Source organism: Sabethes cyaneus, chromosome 2, assembly GCF_943734655.1.
Source record: "Sabethes cyaneus chromosome 2, idSabCyanKW18_F2, whole genome shotgun sequence".
In the NCBI taxonomy this organism is placed as follows: Eukaryota; Metazoa; Arthropoda; class Insecta; order Diptera; family Culicidae; genus Sabethes; species Sabethes cyaneus.
The window spans coordinates 75,472,515-75,495,680 of NC_071354.1; the positions used below are offsets into that span (position 1 = coordinate 75,472,515).

General features: G+C 42.1%; 2 protein-coding genes across 2 annotated transcripts; one reads left to right on the forward strand and one right to left on the reverse strand.

Moving 5' to 3' along the window:
- Nucleotides 1-50: 50 nt before the first annotated feature.
- On the reverse strand, nt 51-8,115 carry LOC128736887 (protein rotatin homolog). The gene is made up of 10 exons (XM_053831387.1): nt 8,069-8,115; nt 7,821-8,011; nt 6,407-7,764; nt 6,243-6,338; nt 6,003-6,189; nt 4,871-5,937; nt 3,174-4,802; nt 2,768-3,117; nt 1,603-2,698; nt 51-416 (listed from the first exon to the last, which is right to left on the reverse strand). Exons 1-10 carry the CDS (start codon nt 8,106-8,108, stop codon nt 53-55), a joined length of 6,378 nt encoding a protein of 2,125 aa, XP_053687362.1. The 5' UTR covers nt 8,109-8,115; the 3' UTR covers nt 51-52.
- Nucleotides 8,116-10,048: 1,933 nt separating this feature from the next.
- Nucleotides 10,049-12,914, forward strand: LOC128736346 (DNA cross-link repair 1A protein-like). The gene is made up of 4 exons (XM_053830822.1): nt 10,049-10,273; nt 10,333-11,597; nt 11,782-12,232; nt 12,297-12,914. Exons 1-4 carry the CDS (start codon nt 10,166-10,168, stop codon nt 12,822-12,824), a joined length of 2,352 nt encoding a protein of 783 aa, XP_053686797.1. The 5' UTR covers nt 10,049-10,165; the 3' UTR covers nt 12,825-12,914.
- The last annotated feature ends 10,252 nt before the right edge of the window (nt 12,915-23,166 follow it).

Genomic DNA, 23,166 nt, shown 5'->3' on the forward strand with positions numbered 1-23,166 from the left:
TTTTTAAGGAAACAGTTAATAAAGGTCGAACGAATCCAATTTTACCCTAATCTTAAATTTGCAACATCTTAACCGTAATTGTTAGAACATTGTACAGATCATCATCTTCGCATTGATGCAGCAGAGATCGCTGTTTGAGCAAGGCATCCAATCGCCTCGGAATGGGACTACTTTTAATGGCGGCTTTACCTTTCTGATTGTTGGCAACCAGCTTCCAAATGCAACATGCCACCAGTAGTTGCTCGTCCACATTCGTTCCATCCAGTACTGCTTTCAGAGCATGCATGAAATCAGCCGATGCCAGCAATGCAGGCCGATTACCTGCGACGAATGACATGTTTCGCATTATCTCCAGCGAAAGCCGGCGAAGGATGGTATTCGATTTTCTGAAAAGAGCTCCCAAAACGGTTAGATGCCTGGAACGAAAAAAAAACGTAGTTACTTAATAGTCAGATTTTGGAAATGAAGTTTTAACTTTTTTATGCTAAACATGGGTTATCGTTCTATTCTATCTCAGGTTTTTCTTGAAGCCACTGCTTCTTATCAAAAGCATGGAAATAAAATATGGCTTACAAATAGTAGCTTCTGCACCATGCATGACAAATACATCAATTAGATCAACTTGATCATTGGTAGGGGAAGGGCGGTAAAGACAGACACTGCGGGAAAGACGGACACTTGTCATATTTCATAAACAATAATTTTTTGAAGCAAATCAATGATGGGAAATGTTTCTATAGATTGAATTAACACTTTTGAACTAAACTGCCGATTTTTAGCAGCCTAGCTGACAAATGTATAAGCAAAACAAAGAAAAAATGCGTATATACGCTAACCGATGTAATTTTGTGCGTGAAGAAAATAGCTGGTAAATCGTTAAAAAACAACATATTCATGCTAAACCGACGCCATTGCGTTAGTTTGATCTTTCACTGAATATCCATTGGAAACCTAGTGAATTTTTGAATATTCAGTAAAAAGTTATTGAAGTTTGAAAAAATGGTATCCAAGTCGGGAAAGACGGACACCCAACGGTAGGGAAAGGCGGACCCACAGATTTTGAACCCATTTTGCCCAACAACGATTTAATATTGCAAATACTTACATATTATATATGTAAAAGTAACCAGAAGTCATATAACAGTTGGAATGAGCCAACTTTTAGAAACGATTAATTCGTCACCAATTGAAATATTGAAGGGAACCATTCTATTTTCTCGCTCAAAGGGGGGATCGGGAAGGGGGTTTTCCCAAACCAATTATTTCCTAAATACATGATGAAATATGTTAATTTTTCCTAATACTGATAATTCAACGACGCGTGACATCTTTTTGCGAGTGTCCGTCTTTCCCATATCAAGTGTCCGTCTTTCCCGCCCATGCGCAGAAACTCTGATTTATACATGATGTTTATAATATTAAAAAAAGCATAAATTTTGGAAGAAATTTTCCAGCACACGTTGTAACTTTATTAGACAGAGACTTAAAGGTTCAGTTATATTTGAGTAGATATTGAGTCTTTACCTTAAGGTGTCCGTCTTTACCGCCCTTCCCCTATAAAGTGAATGTAGTTTAAATTTTTTTATGCTTTTTAATACATACTTGACTTCTGCAACGTCGCTATGTCGGGTGTATATTTCCCAAAACTCCAGCCAAAGTCTAGTGACTTTTATCCATGGCGTTTGTAGTTTTGTTACCGCCGGATGTAGTTTGCTCACGTTGTCTATGACGTTAAACTTAGACACCACGGTACGACCTTCCTGGCACGAGCAACAGTTGATCAGTATTCGTAAACACAGCTCCATCACAATAAGTTCACTTTTCGGCCCTTTAACCTTGCCCGTTTCGGCAGTGACCGTGGCTATCGTTAGCTTTAAAATGGAATGTGGATGACCCGGATACTTCACGGACAAACTCCTACACACGACAATTGATTTTTCCGTCAGGCAAACCAGGGCTTGAAGAAATTCTTTTTCCAGATTTCGGTTATTGTTCAACCAAGGCCACAGTTGCAAAAATAGTTTGCACAAGCGATTGATGTTTACTTGATGTATAAGAATATCATTCCTAAACCATGCGGATATTATACTGGCTATCGACGATAGTTCCTCAATAATGGGTGTTTTCTTATTGTCACCATTTCGCCTAACAAAATCTAGATAACTTATACCGATTCCACTGTAAATTACTTCCAAGCGATCGATCAGTATGTCCAGAAATTTACTTCGACGAGACACTTGTTTCGCCTTTTCGGAATGATACAGCATTGCTTGAATGGCGGACAACAGGGAGCGCTTTTGTAGCGTGAAAATCAGCGCTCCATTTGCGAGTTTATCCTGTGCGCACACTATCTGATATTGTTTTATAAGCGTTGTCATGATCAGTTCCGCTGCGGTATTGAACGTTTCCGTTTCGTGCGGTTTACTGGTATTGACTGGTGTTCGAGGCAGTCTTCTGTTGGGATCACAATTTTCACTATCTTCATCCGAAGAAAATCCGTTAGATAATCGTTTAGGGAGATTTTGGTTTTCTATAAAAATTGACCGTTTGTTAATGCAAGGTTTAGCATACCTAACAGGTTCCGAATTCTGTGCTTCGATTAGGTATGAAAATGATGTGAGCTCGGTGGGATCAATAGTTGCATCATTTGAAGATGTTACCAAAACGACCAGAAGACGTAGGCAAGAAATTTGATAATCTAAAAAAATTGAATCAATTGAATTGAATTAACCTGATTAGTGGTTCCAGCTGAAGTACAAAACCTTACTTTTTGGCGTGTTACGAGAAATTCCTTCGACAATAAATTGCACCAGTGGTTTCACTCCCAGTGAAGACAGTGCACCGCCAATAAGATTGTTACCTAATTTATGCATTGCGAGGATATTCAACAGCTGTACAATGCTGCTGGTTACCTCACAAAATATGGTGTCATCACATTTGGTATACAAACTAACATTTAGAAGGTAGATTATTCCTCCAATAACAGCTTGGTATGGAGCAATAATGTCACATATTTCGTCTTTGTTGATTCTGCAACACCGAATGAGCAGGTTGCAGATTTCCGACACCATCATGAAAGCAGAGCAGCCAGGGTGCAATGGGACAACGGAGATACAACTGCAAATTTAAAATCAATTAAACATTAACTCAGTTTACTAATTTGAATACCTTACTTCATTAATCTCTGCAAACAGCATTTTTCAACTAGTAATTCCATTAAATTCGGCTTGAGATCCAACAAGCTACTAAATATCAGACTATAGCTTTTCACAACATCACATGTGACAATCTGTACGCCTTGAAACTCTTCAAGTTCCATTTCTTCGCGCGTGGTAAAATTTTGCAGCGACTCCAGTGCTTGTTCGAAGAACCGATGCTTTTTCAGAATAGCTAGAACCGTTTGCAAAGGATCCGCGTCCAATTGACTGTGGCTACCTCGATCGCATGGAAGCATGAACTTATGCAGAACGCCATCTTTCTCCGATCGATGTGACAGCAGATTGATTAGTAATCCTGCAGCGGATTCTTTGACGAGGCTTGCTTCCTCTGGATCCAGGAGCGTTTTTGCACAGCTGGCATGAATCCCACCCGGTAGATAGGCACACTCTTTGATGATGGAATGCGCTCCCGAAAGGCTCTTAGCCATCTTAGCCAGCACATTCCAGGCGCACGCACGAATCAATGCGCTAGTGTGGCTGCACTGCATCGCAATCACTTTGTAATGTTTCGATTTTAAATGCACTTCTTTTAAAGTGTCCAGTATAAGCGACATTATAATGAGGCAGTTTTTAGCTATGGTCGATCCGGAGTATGTTATCGATCGCAGTAGATTAATATAGGAGCACAGTTTGTTTACGACGTGATTGAGAAACTTATTGTCAAATTCAATCAATTCACTGTGAATGATAACTCGCGCTAGACCGATAAGCGAAAGAATCCTCATCAAGTCACATTTTTGCAGATCGTTATCCAGGCGGTTGATTATTATTTCAAACAGTTTATTTAGCAGATTAAAATTGTGTTCGCGTTTTATTTTTATTTGGTAATTCTCTTCGTTCAAAAGTAAGCTTGTTACGCTCGGATTGCCACAGGATAGTGCTTCTTGCAGGGTAATTTTTATGAAATCAGCATTTTTCATGAACAGCTCACCCGAACACGTATCTGATTTGAGCAGCAGAATAAAGATACTGGTTTGATCAAACAGTAAGGTAACAATCCATACCAGCACATTTTCATAGCCAATTTGAATCAGATCTCCTAGCAAACCGATCACATCTACCAGCAATTTTTCATCTGCCTCGGTATTTGGAGGGGTTAGAATGAACCTTTTAAGATGCTTAACGATAGAGTTGTGTAATATTTGTACTTGCATTGGAAGAAGTAAATTACTCTCCAGACCAGATAGTCCAACAGATACTTCCGCGTGCGAGGTGGCTGTGGCGACGTTCTTCAAGCTATGCCGAAAAATCTCGTCCACATGACTTGTCTTTATCATATTGAGATCTTTTCTAGTTAAACACAATGAACGATCGAACTGAAGGCTCTGATCGTCCAGATCTATCACTTCCCCATCGTTGTATTGTTTTGCCGCCACCAGGTGAGGCGGTAGAATGCTGTAATCGATAATAGTAATTTCTCTTTCTTGATGGGTCGATTTAAGCGATTGCCGACATTTCTTAGCATTTACCAGAATATTATCGAATGCATCGAACCACTGGCAGGCAAAAGCTAGCCGAAGGTATTGCCATGCTACTTGCCGATAATCTTCGTTGGTTCTAAAACTCTCCCCACTTTGATTTAAACTAAAATGTGGACATAGATGTTTAGGCACGATGGCCATTATTAACAATAACAAGTTTTTAGTACTTACCAATTGCCATTGCTTGTGGCAGCAATTTTCGAAATTCGTGAAGTTGCGCACTCTGTTCCGCAAGTACCACTAAAGCGAAGAATACTATTTTCTTGGTCTACCAGCGGATTGAGGTTTTTTTCTGTTGTACCATTACAGTCAACGAAAATTTCCTCCAAAAAACTCAACTCGTTGAACGGACTGTGTTTCCAGTGAAACTCACACACAAAAGGAATGTTGTAGTTTTCGCAAATCTTCGGCAGCGATAGGTTTTTACTACATCCTGAACTATACGCGTCAAAAAGTAATAGGAACAGCAGTGAACAACAGTCTGGTTTGAAAACTGGCAAGTGATGATAGGTAAGTAGCGCACGCACTATCAAATTGTACGCATTTACGTTGCTTGCCAAAAATCGGTTGAATTCGGGGATTGTGAAGCATAACTTTGCTAGTATTCCAATGGCCGGCACGGCGCTATCCGGATAGTCAAGACAGTGCTCTTCGCGAAGAGCATTATCCAATACCTGCAGAACAAAGGCCCATCCGTTGGATTGGTGGATAATGTTGCATAAACATGGATCTTCGGCCATAAGGTTAAGCTGAACCAGGGCGCTACGCCTTATAGCTGGATCGCAGTTATCTTGTTCTAAAGTATCCAACAACGGTTTTACCGCACTGAGTTCGTACACGTCGGTAGAAAGGTGTTTTGCGACGTCGTACTTAGTTTTCAATAAACAAATTGTGTTAGAAATTGTATCACGGATATGTTCAATGTTGGGTGAATAGTACCGTTCTGTAGTACTCAAGAGAAAGAGCACACGCGTTAATGCTTCCTCTCGGATGCTGGCATCGTCTTGAAATAAAAAGCGTAAATTGCCTCGAAGCAAATCCAATGCAGGTAAACCTGCATCCGGATGAAACAACCCAATAATAGCACGAGACAATGTCGAGTGTTTTTTGTTAATTGCCACCGTTTGCAGTAATGGCATAGCGGGTAAGATTATATCCAGTAGATCGGTCCAGCGATCCAACAAGAATGTTCGAGAATTTAGTACGAAGAGTAGGATGGTTTCCGCTTGCTGTTGGATCTACGAAAGATGAAATTTTTGCGTTGTAATACCGGTCCTTATTTTACACTTTTACTATTGAATACCTTTCTGTTGGCACTGTAAAAGCCAAAGCAAATCACTTCAACCAAAATTTCTACCGTGAGTGGAATTCCTAACGATTGCAATTTTCCACCCATTTTAGACAACCCTTTCCGATCGGTCACGATAGCGCCCTCATCCAGTGAACTGATGTAATTCTTAATTACTACATTGCACTGGTCATAAGCGGTACTGAAACAAGATTGATATTATTAACTATTATCGTCAAATTGCCACTGGCTCACCTTTTAATCAATTCATCTGAATGAGATAAAAGTCGCAAAATTAGCTTCTCGGCGGTTTCTCTCAGTTTAAGGTTTCCTTCGAAATAAATTTGGCAACTAAAATGGCACAAGAAAGGTTGCTCAATTCAGTATCAGCTATGGGAGAAAAAATGTAATGCACTTACTTCCCAACGGATCGAATAATCAACTTCACCAAGTCTGTTGATCGATGCAGATGCAGCGTATCAATTGCTTCTAGCCCTAGGAAAACCACTTCCTCATCGGAAAACGCCGTTGGTTGCCGTAAAATCCTAACAGCTGGAGCTAATATTTCATCAGCACTAAGTAGAATCTCCAATTTGCGGTTGTCCTCTTTGAGCACTTGCTCCAGTAACGGTTCATACACCGACGAATAGATGTGTTTCATAGGATAATCGAGGGCGGCTATTTGTAGTTCGTGAAGCCAGCTCTGATCGCTGGATTCCAACGCCAGTCGATGAGTCGTAGAATTGATTGTTTCGAAAGCTGCCGGGTTATAGGAAGGCTTATGAGGAAAGCACGTGTCGTTATTAGCAGATGGTACGCTGCTTTCATTACTTCGCTTTGAGCCGAAGGTTTGCAGATATTTAGAAAAAATATCAATCGTCACCAGATACTTTGTTCTTGCAGAAAAAGACTTGAAGTTCGATTCCCAGCCTTGACGGAAATGTTTGGCGAGATAACCAAGTTCGCGTCGAATTTTACTAAAATGGCTTTCTTCTAGCTGGATGACACTACCAAACTCCAGAATCTCGTGAAAAAGATTAAAGATTTTGTTTGAATCATGCAAGTCGGGGTCGTCCGAAATTTCCTTTAAGCCATTAATCCCAAAACTGAAAAGCTCCTGTATAACAACTGGAACGGAAATTTGCAAAAGTCGTCCATCATCCGGATTTTGCTGTTTTGGATCTTGATAGGTGTACATTCTAGTTAGCTGAAGTGATGTAAGTCTCTTTTGTAGAGAAATAGTGAAACGATGAAATATTTCTACACCTGAGCGGAGACTGAGATTTCTAGTCCCTATTAGCCTTAAAAGAGTGTGAAAAATATATGGTGGCTGAAGGAAGAATTCCGGAGGATAATCGTTGATCGAAGGTATGAGATAATTGATGGCGTGGTGTATATCTTTTTCATCGTTTCCCGGTTGCAGCGATTCGTTGAGGTTTTTAAAGATTTTCGCATCCGAAGGCAGTGGGGTTTCCCAACATTTGGTGTAGAAGTTTAAATTTGGGTCAGTACAAACGTTAGGACTGGGGCTGATACTTTGTCTGGGACTGTCAGTTAAGTCAATGCATTCGATCCGGAGGCTGGATATACTTTCGCTAATACTCTCAAGCTTGTCGCTGCTGTGATCCGTTTCTTTACAATTTATTACCAGCTGAGTTACGTTGTTAACCATAGCGGCAAGCTCAGGCTTGGAACCAACGAGATATTTAATTTTACTAAATTCTTTAATAAGGCGACTGCTACTAAAATGATTAACGATGCCTTGTCCATGTTTGCTCTGAAATGATGCTCTTGAGAATACTTTGGCCTAGCTAAGAATAAAAGCAGGTTTACCTTGAGTAATATAGATAGCAGCTCTAAAACCGTTGCTTCTTCACAGATAGGAACATTTGCGAACCACCGGATAAGACTTTTGACCACCGAAGGTGGCTTAAACTTTATGTCATGATTTTCCCACAAACTCCTTTTTATTTTATTTTCAATGTCGTGGAGTGCCCGAATGCGTATCTCTTCAATCTCGTGGCCTAACAAGGAAACATAATTGTACTTCGCAAGATCTTAATCAAAAAAAATATACATACTCAGTTTTTCCAGAGATTCTTGATTAATAACGAGAGTCATCACCGAATGTACCATAAAATCACTCAAAATATTCACAATTTTTAAACTAGCCGTTGAGGTTCCACGCAAACGGACCAATATAAACAAAACTAGTTTTGATCCGCGATTCGCGGTTTTCTTGACAGTTGTGTTTAACACAGGGTGGCAATCAAGGAAAAATGTAAACTGGAAAGGGGAAGCGGGAGAAAAGGCGAGAACTGCGCGAACCATCGGTAGGCAAGAGATGCCAGATAATTTAAGCATTGTTAGAAACTGCTCGAAAACGACAATTTTTCCGCTCGAATATTTATCTCGACCATTGAAATGGCTACTGTTTTACCCAGCCCATCGACATCTCTATAGAGTGTTTTATGTGACGTTTAAGATCATATGGTTTTGGTTTGTTTATGATCTTGACACTTACTGGTAACGACAACAGGTATTAGTAAAAGAGAGACAGAAACATATTTGCTTTTTATATCACATATTCTCTGGCAACTGGTTATGCGATTCCGTGTAAGTATGAGCGGGTACCACAAGTGTCTCCATCTTCTTCTTCATAACAATGTAAACAACAACAAGCTGCACTGCTCGAATATAAACCATAAACTGTCGTCATAAATTGCCTTATATCGAGCTGCAGTAAACGTCAGCGACAGCATGTCCTGGGCTCAAAATTTGACAGCGGGCCCAAATCAGACTGCTGGCAGTTGAGTGAAACGAGTGAAACGCAATGCTGACATGCTATCTCATTTTCGCACACACGAGATGTTGGCGGCGAAAACATGGTTGCCTGCCGATGGGGTGGTTTTACCTGACTCACTGCGAATATGCGTGTTATTGAAATAAAACGTCACCATGGGTTTTATTCGTTTATAACGCATATGCAGCTAATATCGATAACAACCGATTTTTTATAAGTTGTGCTTTTGTTATTGCATTTAACTTGTAAAAAGTTGCATAAATAACAATTCAGTTTCACAATACAATTATTGCGTACTACTAGCACTTGCAATATAACGTTTAAGTACGTTATTTTTAGTGATCAAAATCAACGATAGTTTCGATACAAGGGCGATATTTTTCGAAACCTTTCGAACCAACACGATACCGCGAATACAACGCTATGCGCAGTGAGTCAGGTAACACAGTAGCTTAATCGGTTATTATGTAGCTAATATTCAGGTGCAAACGCTCGATAAGCTATTGTACAACAAAAATCTGGATTTATTTATCAAATAGTCGCATAAGCCATGCAAAAGGGTTGATTATGTGACCTTTTTGAAATTAAATCCAGAAACCATCGGTACGTCAATTTGCGGCAAATGCAATAAAATGTAATTCTTAATAATGTATTGTCAATTGCAAGGCCAAAAAGCGATATCGCTCATAAAAGTGCTATTTTGTATAGAGCTTGCTAAGCCCAGTGCAAAATGCTGCAAGAACTTATCGTTTATCACTCAAACGTATGTTCTTTTACCGGGGTATAACTGGGGGAAAACAAAAACAAACGTGTAAAATCAATGTAAAATCTAACAACAGCAACAACAAATCGCGCGTCGATGTGTGCGTACGATAAACATCAGCAAGCTCAATTAAATCGTTTCGGTATCTTCGGCGCACTTTTTCATTATCTTCCAAGCATAAGTGCGCCGAAGATACCGAAACGATTTAATGCAAAATAGCATTTTTATGAGCGATATCGCATTTTGGATGGTACAATTTTCCTTGCAATTGACAATATCTTTTGAAATTTATTTTATAAAAATTTATTCAACTTGTAGACAAAATCTGCTTATCTGGTACCTCTTCTTGCGCACTTTTTGTCCTTGTCCTTTCTGCCTTTTTGTCCTTGTTTTAGTCGTTTTTGTCACACATGTTTGTTCTTGTTTCATGTTCGAAAGGAAAAATTGCATCAAGGTCCACGATGTAAACAAACCATCCAAGGGTGGAGATTTGGAGAGAGTGAGTGATGTTATCAGGGTGCATATTATACATTGCAGTGTTTTATCTATGCAATTTCTTTTTATAATGTTTACACTTTGAAAATAGTGAATTAAAAATATTTGGCATCGAAAATGGCAAACACGGCAGTACCAGGCACGAGTCGAAGGTGCTCAAGCCGGCTTTCGCTTTCCCAAAAATTTGCCAGTACATCGAGGCCTAGCTCTCGATGTTCTAATATTGTAAGAATTTTCATATTTTTAAATCAGGTTTGTTGCTAACACTAAGCTTCTTCTTTTAGAAAACACCACTGCCTTCATCTCCTGTTCTTTCAAATGAGGATAACGATATCATGAACATACTGACGCAGGATCCTTTTAAACTTACGAATCGTACACTGGCTGAAGAAGATGATCTAATTTCAAAAGCGCCAGATGCGATGACCATATCCTCAAAAGAGTCGAGCAAGGAACAGAAACCGTTTAATGCGATATCCGTCATATCGGTCAGTAGCGGAAGTGACAGAGAAATGAGTCCGACGCCGAAGAAAAGCGTGATATCGCAATTTTTTACGCCAGTCAAATCTAGACGAAACTCTGTAGCTTCGCGAATGGCCATAAGTTCATTGAAATCGAAAACCGACACATCGGCACAAGAAACGCCCTCCAGTAAATCAGTATCCAAGACAAATTTAAAAAAAGGAAATAGAGAGCGAAAACGGATATGCAAAAGTACAAACATTAAGATGCTTAGCAAGAAACATTTTGATGAGTCACAAAAGCGAATAACAAACTTTTTTCTTAAAAATGAGGATAAAAATTTATTCGGATACCATCGAGTATTGAAGGAATCGGCTATGCCCGCAATCAACACCGGGGACGCGGACATTGAGGGTTTGCTAGAAATTAACTTGAGTGAAGAATCAAGTCCTATAAAAGCGAGTCAGCTGCAAGGACCCCCAATGAGCCCCATACCGAGCGATCCAGCAATGATTATGGAACGAATAGAAAAAGTTCAAAGTGCCTGTTACGATAAAGAGAAAGAAGACTGGAATATGGAGAACACCAACGTTTCAGTTGTCGTTAGTAAAGAACCTGAAGAAACAGCGGATTCCGGATACTCAAATGACGTTTCTACAGTGAAGGAAAAGGAAAAACTTAGCACGAAACAAAAACGTAACCAAAAAGTATCTACAGCAAAACGAAAGTCTTTAAACACTACAAAAGGATTAGAATCCCAAGACCTTGCACGTAAAGGGCCCGTGCCTAGAAAAACCCGAAAAACCATTTGTCCAAAGTACAAAATTATTGCCGGAACAAGGTTTGCTGTAGATGCCTTCCGGTACGGTGATATCGAAGGGGTGTCCCACTACTTCTTGACGCACTTCCATGCCGATCATTATATTGGGCTAAAGCGAAGTTTCGCCAAACCCCTCATAATGTCGTCGATCACGGCTCGTCTGGTGAAAGCTTTTATCAATGTTAGTGAGGATTACTATACAACTGTGGAATTGCATGTGCCAATCACGATTGACGAGGTTCGAATTACGGCACTGGATGCCAATCAGTGAGTGATGTTGGTTTTGTAATTGCTTATATTTATAATACTGTCTCCTATTTGATTCGCAAGAATTTGCTTCATTTCATATTATCATCTTAGTTTCAAACATGTTTTCCTAAACACCTCATTCACACACGACCTGCGAAATATTTTTAAACTATTTTTTATCTTAAATTTTCCCCTTCGGCAGCTGTCCGGGAGGCGTTATGTTTCTATTTCAGTTACCCGACGGAACTAACATTCTGCACACGGGTGACTTCCGTGCCAGCGCCGATATGGAAGAATATCCTGAATTCTGGAATATGGACATTGACCTAGTCTACCTGGATACGACCTATCTGTCGTCAAAGTATGCATTCAAATCGCAATGGGAAAGCATAACGGATGTATGCAGAGTGATCAGATCATTTTTGGATCGAAACATTGGATCAAGGGTACTGATAGTTTGTGGAAGCTATCTGATTGGGAAAGAGAAAGTGTGGGCTGAGGTGGCGACCCAATTTAATTATAAGGTTTGGACAGAACCAAACCGAAGAAAGGCACTGAACGCTATTGCCGATAGTGAGCAGCAGAAGCTGTTGATCGATAATCCCAAGGACGCCGATGTTCATGTTCTCTCCATTAACACAATATCGTACGATGTGAGATATTCTGAGAATTGATGCCAGGCTGCTAAAATAATTGAAACGCTTTGTTTTGTTTTAGGGTTTAGTGGCTTACCTCGATTCCTTTCCAGACCAATATGATAGCGTAATTGCAATTCGCCCCAGCGGGTGGGAAAAGAACAGTCGTCCTCAGCTTCGAGGTAAAATAAACATAATTGGAGTTGAGTATTCCGAACATTCCAGTTACGACGAACTGAAACGATTTGTTCGATTTCTTCGACCGAAGGAGGTAATCAGTACTGTACCGTACGGCAACTCCAATTTGAACCGAACGCCACAAGTGCCCATTAGTTGGTATCAGGGTCCAATTAGACCGGAGCAACAGGTGTTACAGATGTCGATAACCTCGTTTGTGAAGGTAGTTTCCAAACAGGCCCCAAAGATAGATCCAAAAGCAGATAAGACGAGCGATGACTGCATTGTAGTTGTATCGGATGATGTTCCAGTGAGTGGAAGCTTGGTTGTACCTAGGAACAAGATGACGAAGCCTGACAAGGTCAGAGAGGTTGAGCATTCCAGTGTAGACGAACCAAATGGCAACGATTCGGATAGCGATTGGATGCCATAGAGAAGTGTGATAGCATACAGGTTATGTTTGGTGTATCAATAAAATTTATTAGATGTTACCATTTTTTGTAAAACAATGTATATGCAATAAACGAGCCAAAGGAAACTATTTAGCGATGATTTATTTTAGCACCTTGCTTTATTTATTTGCTGCTTAGGCTTTTATTCAAATGTTTGCGCAGACCTCGTAAATATGCTATAGATCGAAATTTGTTATTGTCACCATTTTCGACTAGGTACGTTGTCAGATTACTACTTTAAAATTAATTTGATACTTTTATTCAAACACTGAATGTACTTCGAGATAACGTGAAATCAAACGCATTACAAACAAAAGATCAGCGCTGTTCCAAAGGTGAAGTCGAGAAGAAGCAATGTTACTCTGAAAAAAAAAAAGCCGGAGGTTTTATCTAAGTCTTATAGTTCAACTGCGATAGCTTGCAACGTTTGAAAGACGAATGATTGCTCGAGAAAACGACAACGAATGAAAGACAAACGGATCCAACTAGTGAAAGAAAGCAGCTTAGAGAACAAGAGCACGCGATTAAGGTCAAGAAGGTAGCATTGTGAAAGAAATATCTCAGAGAAAAAATTTAGTTGGAAGAGCCGATGGCGACGACCGGACCGAATTGAATGCCTTCTTCTCCTTCAGCATAGAGCCGGGGTGGCTCGTGCTGTTTCAAGCACTCGTCTCCATTCAACTCGGTCTTGGACCACTCGTCGCCAATTTCCTAGTCGTCTCAGAAGTCGCAAATCGCTTTCGACCTGGTCGAGCTATCGTGCACGTTGGGCCCCCATGTTTCTGGTGCCGGTGAGGTTGTTGAAGAGGACTATTTTCGTCGCACTGTCGTCCGGCATACTTACGACGTGTCCGGTCCAGCGTAGCAAGCTAACTTTCGCTAGATGTACGATGTGAGTCTCCCCAAGCAGTGCCTGTAGCTCATGCTTCATACGCCTCCGCCACTCTCCGCTTTCAGTTTGTACTCCGCCAAATATCTTCCGCAGCACTTTCCGCTCGAACACGGCGAGGGCGCGTATGTCCTCCGTGAGCAGCGTCACGGCTTCAAGTCCATAAAGAACTACCGGTCTAATAAGGGTTTTGTACATTGTAATCTTTGTTATCTGCGGCGGCGTATGCTTCCTGATCGTAGCGTTTTACGAAGGGTAAAGTAGGCACCGATTTCCCACTTGGATGCGCCGCTGGATCTCCTTACTAGTGATGTTGCCCGCGGTCACCAGCGATCCCAAATACACAAACTCCTCTTCCACTTCTAGTTCGTCGCCATCAACGGTTACCGTCCGTGAGAGACGCGCGTTTGTTTCTTTTGAGCCACTTCCTTTCATGTATTTGGTCATCGACGCATTTATTTTTAGCCCAATTCTCCTAGACTCCGCGTTCAGTCTGATGTAGATTGCCTCCGCCGTCGCAAAGTTCCTGGCTATGATATCGAAGTCATCTGCAAAGCTTAGAAGTTGGCTACCCTTGGTAAAAATCGTGCCTTTCGTTTCGATGCCCGCTCATCGGATCACCCCCTCAAGAGCGATGTTGAACAGCATGCAGGATAAACCGTCACCTTGTCTCAACCCTCGCCGCGTCTCGAAGGGACTCGAGAGTGTCCCAGAGATGCGTACGAAACACATCACTCGATCCAATGTAGCTCTGGTCAGTCGCGTCAGTTTCTCCGGAAAACCGTGCACGTGCATTATCTGCCATAGCTTGTCTCGATCGACTGTATCATATGCTGCTTTGAAATCAATAAAGATGTGATGCGTGGACACGTTGTACTCCCGACTTTTCTGCAAGATCTGTCGGATAGTAAAAATTTGGTCCGTAGTTGCGCGAGCCGCCCGAAACCCGCCTGATAATTCCTTACGAAACCTTGTGCTATCGGTGACAACCGGCGTAACAGGATCTGGGAGAGTACCTTGTAGGCGGCGTTTACCATCGTAATACCGCGATAGTTGCAGCAGTATAGCCGATCACTCTTTTTATAGGTGGGACAAACGTCTCCTTGCATCCGGTAGCTTTTCCTCCTCCCAAATCCTCGAAATAACCCAGTGTAGAACCTTTGCTAGCGTTTCTCCGTCATGTTTATACAGCTCTACCGGTAGGCGGTCCTTCCCAGCGGCTTTATTGGTCTTCAGCAGCCCGATTTCTCGTTTGACTTTTTGAAGATCAGGTGCTAGGATATTACTATCTTCCATGGGCGCTCCTAGGTTAATTTCCGTTCCGCCTCCTTCTGCGACTTCGCCAGTGAGGTGTTCATCGAAGAACTGCTTCCACCTGTCGACCACCTCGCGCTCTTTTGTAATTAGATTCCCTCCCTCGTCTCTACACATGTCAGGTTTCGGCGTGTAGCCCTTCCGAGTTTGGTTCACATTCTCATAAAACTTGCGCGTGTCATTAGCTCGGAATTGTTATTCTAATTCTTCACGATCTCGGTCCTCCTCTTGGCACTTTTCCCTCTTCAGGATCGTGGTCAATTGGTTCCTAGCTCGTCGGTATTTGGCCAGGATCCCTTTGGTGGCATTTATCTAAGGATAATTTTTCCAAGCAGTTTTTTCCCCTCCACCGCTCAATACCTCTCCGATGACCGAGCGTATTCTGCCCCAACCGTCTTTGAGGCACCTAACTCCTCGGAAGAAGGCTCGCGTAGTTCTCGGTAGCTTGCGGGTTATTTAACTGCCTGATGTTCAGCCGAGGAAGGCAGCTTTGACGTGTCCGGTATACGGTGGCCAGTTTTGAGCGCACATGTACTGCTACTAGGTAATGGTCCGAATCAATACCCCGCACCTCGTCGGGAGCGTGCGCTCGTGATGTTAGAGAAAAACCGGCCCTCTATGAGAACGTGGTCAATTTGGTTCATTGTACGTTGGTCAGGTGATCTCCACTCTCCAGTTGGCTATGTGGATATCCTTGCGCGGGAAAGAGGTGCTTCGGATCACCAGGCCTCGGGAAACTGCGAAGTTTATACATCGTTGGCCGTCATCGTTCGTGTCGGTGTGCAGGCTATGGGGTCCTACCACCGGTCTATACATTTCTTCCCTGCCGACCTGGGCGTTCATATCCCCGATGACGATCTTGATGTCCGTGACGAGCAACTGTCGTACGTTGCCTCCAGCCTCGCGTAGAACGCTTCTTTCTCATCGTCGGGTCTACCTTCGTGCGGGCCCTTTAACCTCAATACACACATTCTCACGTTGATCGCCTTCCAATTGCGATCCTGCATTCCGGCCAACACTACAAAGCCCGTTGAATGCCTTATGTGGCTTATGTGGATTTTGATAGTACTTGAGAGGCTCTGCGCAGGATTATTGTCACTAAATTGTTGTGTCTGTAGCTTAATCGCGTTTACAACCACGTTGAGATAGTTACTTACTTATTTATCCTGGTGCGATGTCCTTTAGGATTTCACCTGCAGTGTTCCATCAATAAAATCAATCCATGATGGTTGCCCGTCTCAAATTTCACGAATTTCCCACACTTTCCAGGTCTTGTTCACTTGGTCTAACCATCCAGTACACTGCGCACCTGTGTGTTTGGTACCAACCGGATTCGAGGTTAACACCATTTTTGTGGGATTGTTGTCCGGCATTCTCACAACATGTCCCACGCATTGCACCCAGCTTTAGCAACTTTCTGGATACTGGATTCACCGAAAAGCTGCGTGGTTCATCCTTCTCCTCCATACACCGCTCTCGCATACACCGCAAGTTGAGACAGCTATGCTGGTTAAAAATCTTCTCGAGAAAGCCTCTATTCGCTGCTTGGTGAACTGGTGAAGAAGCTACCTATGTCTATCCAATTTGAATGAGTCAGGTTCAGGCGACTGCTGGTGATTTCTATAGTGATTTTCTGCTACCATGACCATGTTCAATCTCCTAGTTGGCCTCGAGGTATGACACTGGTCTTATTAAGTCAGTCGTCGTAGATAAGAATCTCGACTTGAAGAAGCTGTAAGATTCAATAAGATTATAAGACGAGCCCGCAATTGTCCAATACATTAATAGTTGGCTGCGATATTTATCAAATAAGAACAAATGGTCAAGTTAGCACCAAGGCTTTGCTTTGCTTTGGCGATGATCGTTGATAAAACTCGATTGAAATTTATGTTCAAAATACGATTTCAAAAAGACGCCGTTGCATGCCGTCGTTTGGCGATAAACAAACTCCCGAAGTGAATTCGTCAATCAGCCGCTAAGTGCGTGCAATTTGACTCAAGGTCCTGTATACTATAACCATGGGGAGCTTGCCACTTGAGCTCAATATTCTGAATTCTGTGTGCCACCGAAGATTTTTCCTAGTACTCATCTATAGAGAACTCCGAATAATGAAACCATAGGTATAATATATAGATAATAGAATCTACAATGGATCCTAACGTCTTATCCAGCAACATTTATTTCTACCTCCATGCGGTGCCAGCTGTGGGATTCGAACAACTGCGGCAAGATCGACAGCAACAGCAAAGGCCTTCTTAGCGTTTGCCCTGAGCGGCTCGAAACGGCGTCTGAACTCCATGTAAAGGGCGTCTGATCACCGTTCTTGTGCCGTTGCGGTGCCGTGAATAGTTCTTTGATATTGGAAGAGACAGGGGTTGGTGTCGCAGGCCCAGTAAAGTGCCACCAATAAAATTCATTACAAAGAACGAAGTATAAGATAATGTGCTGGAAGGGCCCAAAGATACGTAACGTACATTCAGGGATGGTCACAATATCGCCACTATCCGGCAGATGATACATCGGGATTTTTAAAGCCCTGATCGGTCAGAAGAAGGTATACAAACCTGGTAATTGGATAGTTCATCGTATACCAGCTGTCCAACGAAATGGTTCTTAGACTTAAGCAACTTTGCCACTTCCAAGAACATTTCCGTACGTAGTACCTTCTTCTAGTATGAACTCCTACACCAGTATACCTGGAGGACAAAATAAGACAAATACAAAACAACCACTTTTTGATTAGCTGTCGGCACTTCTTAGATTATATTGACGTAAGATCCTTAACGCGTTAACTAACGTTGATTCGAGCCACAAATGTGGTCAAAACTCTTCGTTTTGAACGACCTCGGTCGACTCTCGCAGCCCGGCTAACGTGAATTGCGAAAACCATGTAAGTTTAACAATTGACACAAAAAAATCGCGAAATAGCACCATTCGACAACCAATCTTCAGAAGACTGAAGGAATTGATTCCATTTTAAACCAATGATGATAAAGTATTAAAAAAATGTAAAAAATTGCTGAGAAATACTTTGCTTGATAATTTACTAATTTTACTAATTTGAATCAGTTTTAAAACTGTGTAGAAAAAGGACGTCATTTTCAGCAGTAAATTTTTTAAAAACTTTCTTCTTCTCATCATGTGACGCCGAGAGGACAAACGAAACCGAGAGTTCAATTTAATTTAATATTCAATTCACAAATTAAGTAAAATCAGTTTTTTTTTCTCATTGACCTTCCAACAATTGCCGGACTGCAGTCGTCTGAAGCAAGCAGGCAGGCAGTTAGTGGCGAAAAAAAAGCTAAAGATCCAAAGCTACCACCATACCACCCACCTCAAGCCACACCACACCTTTGGTCCTGCTGGCCAGACACTCTGGTTGCCGTTTCAACTTCCGCATCTATCGACCAATGCCGGGTGCACACCATCCTTGCAGGCACCGTTGGCCGCGAAATAGCGAGAGGTCAGTTCACTTTTCTTCGCACTTCCGTCTATTATTATTTTTACTTTTTTTTCGCGGAATAATGGCGACGTCCGACTAAAGTGTCGGCAGAAAGAGGACAACGTCGACATGACGAAAGGTCTGGCCTGTTTTTTTGGTGGGCTATTTTAAAGACGGTCAACCAGCTGAAAAGTACTTGTTTAAATTAGGTTCATTTAAAATACGCCAATCAATTAAAATGCAACGGAATGGATTTTAGTTTTCAATTCTATTGAATACTGAACGACGTAAGAGGGGAGGCTAGTTCGCCGTCTATTTAGTTTTCGCGGGCAAATTTAATTCAAACGTGGAAACAGCTCTGTGGAGTGTAAGAAATTTAATTCTCCTGACAGAAAATCGATATTTTTTCTTGCTAACTTTTCACAACAGTTTCTTTCACGGCGTCGGGGTGTTATTTTTTCTCCTCCGGGAAGTAAAGTAGCTTAATGACCGTAAACGGTCCAGTGATTATGGGAATGAGGCCATTCTGAATGAGACGATCGCGGCGGCGGCGAGAGAGGAACCCAGTGCGGATGCAGACATCCTCTTTCCGGGCGTCGTCGGCGGAGTCTTCGTTTGTTGGATGTAAGTTTGTGACAGTCATTGTCACATTGCCAGCAGGACGAGTAGTAATTTTCCGGTAGTGTGATTGTTTTTATGTAGCTGTATGAGCAATGTCAACATACAACAAGACTTAAAAAATGTGACGATTTCTATGATACTATTTCTGTCTTGAAATATATGATAAGTATATGTGACGTTTCCATCATAATCTCAAATTGATATTAAAGTTATAACTTTTTCTCCACGATAACTTTTAAATGCTAAAGTATTCTACATCCTCAGATTCGGTTAGGCTAGGATTGATTTCTTGACGTAAAAAAGAGAGATTTTTCGCGAAGATTGATTTTCGATATAACGGAAAGAAGCGTAACGGAAATTAAATAGAAGTGTCCACAACTGATTGGTAAATGGTTGGATAATGCGTAAAACAGACCCCATAGTGGTCCTAAGCCTCTTATCCAGCAACTCCTATCCCTACCTCTACGTGATACCAGCCGGAATACGAGCAACCTTAGCGGAGATCGGGAAATCAACCGCGATGGAAACTAAGGTCGTATACTAACAGGGAAGGAGGCACAGTGTTGTCTCGTCACTGTAAGGAGACATGGTATCAGAAACTGCAGATCGCCAAATTTCGTTGGTATCAACAGGGTGCTGCTCGATCAATTAGAACCCCGATAGTTCGGCATCGTGGCGCTGCAGGAGATCTGTCGCAAAGGCGAGAAGGTGTGGAGGATCAGTGGCGGCAAAGCCCAATTTTTCCAGAGCGGTGGAGCGACCAACGAGCTGGAGACGGACTTCGTAGTGTTGGGCAAAATGCAGGATCGCGTAATGGACTGGAAAGCGATCAATGATAGGATGGGCGTGTTGAGGATAAAGGGCCGTTTCTTCAACTATACCATCATAAACGTACATTGTCCACACGAAGGTCGACTCGACGACCAGAAGGAAGCGTTCTATGCGCCACTGGAGGCAACGTACGACAGCTGCTAACGACGGGACATCAAGATGGTCGTCGGGGATATAAATGCCCAGGTCGGCAGGGAAGCAATGTAAGGATCGGTAACCGAGTTCCATAGCCTGCACACCGACACGAACTATAACGGCCAGCGATGTACATACTTTGCAGCTTCCTGAGGCTTGGTGATCAGAAGCACTTTCTTTCTCCGCATAGATATCCACAAAGCGACCTGGAGATCACCTGACCAACGAACCTTATGATTCGAGGTTCGTTGGTCAGGTGATCTCCAGGTCGCTTCGAGGGCCGGTTTTCCTCGAACATCACCAACGTACGTTTCCAACGGGGTGCGGATATCTACTCGGACTATTGCCAGGTAGCAGTACATGTGCGCTCAAAACTTTAGACGGTTTATACCTCGATACAAAGCCGCTCTCCTCGGTTGAAAATTCGGCAATCAGACAACCCGCGAGTTGCCGAAAACTACGTGTGCGTGCTGGATGCAGTTCTGCCTTCCTCTGTGGAGCTAGATACTTCGACCCTCGAAAACGGATGGAGTATGAAACGCTCTGCCGTCAACGAGACCGCAATCTTGGAGTGCTAGGAGTGGAAATCTCGAGTGCACGAAATGATTGGTTTGACTGGCAATGCCAACAAGCGAAGAGAGGAAAAAAAGAGCTTGGAAAAACTATCTAAGCATATCCACGAGAGAGAATTTGGCCAAGTATCGACAAACGCGAAATAAGTTGACCACGATTCTGAGGTGGGAAAAAAATGCCCGAAGGAGACAGAGATCGTGAGGAGCTGGAACAACTATTCCGGGTTAGTGACATGCGCAAGTTTTACGAGAAAGTGAACCAAACTCGTAAGTGCTACACACCTAAACCTGACATGTGTAGGGACGGGGGAGGGAATCTAATCACAAACGAGCGCGAGGTGGTGGACAGGTGGAAGGAGTATTTCGATGATCACTCCAACGGCGATATAGCAGCAGGAGACGGAACCTCGTTATACTCGGAGTGCCTACAAACGATAACAGTGTGCTGGCTCCCGATCTCGAAGAGATCCGGCTAGTAATTCGTCAGCTGAAGAATGATACAGCCACCGGAAAGGGCAGAGCTCTACAAAAATGGCCAAGAACCGCTAGCAACGGCACTTCATTGGATAATTTCAAGGATTTGGGAGAAGAAACTACCGGAGGAGTGGATGGAAGGTGTTGTCTGTACCATCTACAAAAAGGGCAACCGGCTAGTTTGCTGTAATTACCGCGGCATCACGTAGGTCAACGCCGCCTACAAGATGATCTCCCAGATTTTGTTGCGTCTTCTATCCCTAATAGCAAGAGAATTCGTAGGGCAGTATCAGGCGGGCTTTATGGGTGCCCGTGCTACTACGGATCAAATTTTTACTCTACGACAAATCCTCCAGAAATGTCCGGAGTACAACGTGCCCAAGCATAATATTTTCGTGGATTTCAGAGCAGCATACGGATACAATACAGTTGAACGAGAACAGCTATGGCGGATAAAATAATCGAGTACGGTTTTCCGGACAAACTGACGCGGCTGATCAAAGCTACTCTGGAGCGAGTGATGTGCTACGAGCGCGTTTCGGAGACACTCTCGAGTCCTTTCAAATCGCGCAGAGGGTTGCGGCAAGGGGATGGACAGTTCATGTTATTCAATATCGCTATTGAAGGTGCGGCGAACGGGCATCGAAACGAGAGGAACTATCTTCAGCAAGAGTAGCCAACTCCTAGCCTTCGCAGACGACCTCGATATCATTACTAGAAACCCCGGGACGGCGGAGGCAATCTATGCCAGACTAAAAACGGGGCTAGGAGAGTTAACCAGGCCCACCCCGGCTCTCGGCTGAGTCGTCGTCACTAAGGCGCTCGGAGAGAATTTATAATTATTCTTTAAAGACTTTTTTCGTTAAAAAATAAATTTCTGTTGATATTCCCGCTGTTAACACTAAGTTCTGCGGTACAAATAATATTTAGGTACAAAATTAAAAACAATATTGTAGCAAAATCAATGCAAGCGAAACAGTAGACTATTGTTTGTCTTCAGTGACAAAGCCAAGCACAAATTTGTGATATTTTTGTCCTCGCGTCCTTTTTGCTGAACCGTCTGATTTAATTTCTGTTTATCTCTTATTATATGAGAGTATTTTAAATTCTGTCATTCGTAGTGATGAATAGAAAATTACAAACCGGTAGGGTAAGGTGGTGCAGAATGCACCGCTTAAGCAAAACATCATTTTCCAGAGCAACGGCGTGTTTGTTCCACGTTTTTCGACTTCTAGAAGACTTTGGGATCTTTTTTACACTTACTCCTGGTGAAATTTCCTAACAAAAACCAGTATTTTTTGTTATTTTTGACGATTTTTGGCAAAGGTCAAAATCATTATGTGAGGCAGAACGCCAAAGCCCGTGGACAAAACGCACCTAGTTTGCCCAGCTAGGCGTTGAACGCAACCAAAAAATTTACCATCCAATCACGTGGTAAATAAACTCCTAAAACTAGGCTGCCGAAATGGCGAAAGCGTTCGTTATAGCGTTTGTTGCAAACGCTTGTTTGCTGGGACATAATGGGTTCATATCTCAACATAATTGGCAATAAAATTTAATCATCTAATTTTCTCCAACTGATGTGTGATGAAATATTGTAAGTTATACAATGTACAATTAGGTTTAAGGCAAATTCTAACTCCTATACAATACATAATATTGCTACATTTTTAATAAATAATCCGAAACAAAAGATGTACTGCAAATTAAAAACATTTTATAACTGTTCGATCCCGCTGTGATGCATTCTGCCTGTTTAAAATTGAAATATGTAAAACTATAAATACTTCAATCTAAAATCTTAATCTAACAGTTACTTAGTTTATCTAACTAAACTTAGCTTATAATCAATCTAAAAATACTTATATTTAAACCTTACCTACACTTAAATTAAATTGAACCAACTAAAACAATAATGATATAGATAATCGAGAAATAGGCTTAAGTTAACATGGACATCCCTAACACGAAATAGATCTAAAAGATTTATCTCGTCACTGATAAGAGCGTGAGAATGATTACACACTCTCGCTGCACGATCGTTC

Coding starts and splice junctions, on each gene's coding strand:
- LOC128736346 (XM_053830822.1), top strand. CDS start 10,166: ATGGCAAACACGGCAGTACCAGGCACGAGTCGAAGGTGCTCAAGCCGG. Junction 10,274..10,332: donor GCTCTCGATGTTCTAATATT/GTAAGAATTTTC, acceptor TTCTTCTTTTAG/AAAACACCACTGCCTTCATC. Junction 12,233..12,296: donor TTAACACAATATCGTACGAT/GTGAGATATTCT, acceptor GTTTTGTTTTAG/GGTTTAGTGGCTTACCTCGA.
- LOC128736887 (XM_053831387.1), bottom strand. CDS start 8,108: ATGACTCTCGTTATTAATCAAGAATCTCTGGAAAAACTGA. Junction 5,938..6,002: donor TTTACAGTGCCAACAGAAAG/GTATTCAATAGT, acceptor CATCTTTCGTAG/ATCCAACAGCAAGCGGAAAC. Junction 417..1,602: donor AGCGACGTTGCAGAAGTCAA/GTATGTATTAAA, acceptor TTTTCGTTCCAG/GCATCTAACCGTTTTGGGAG.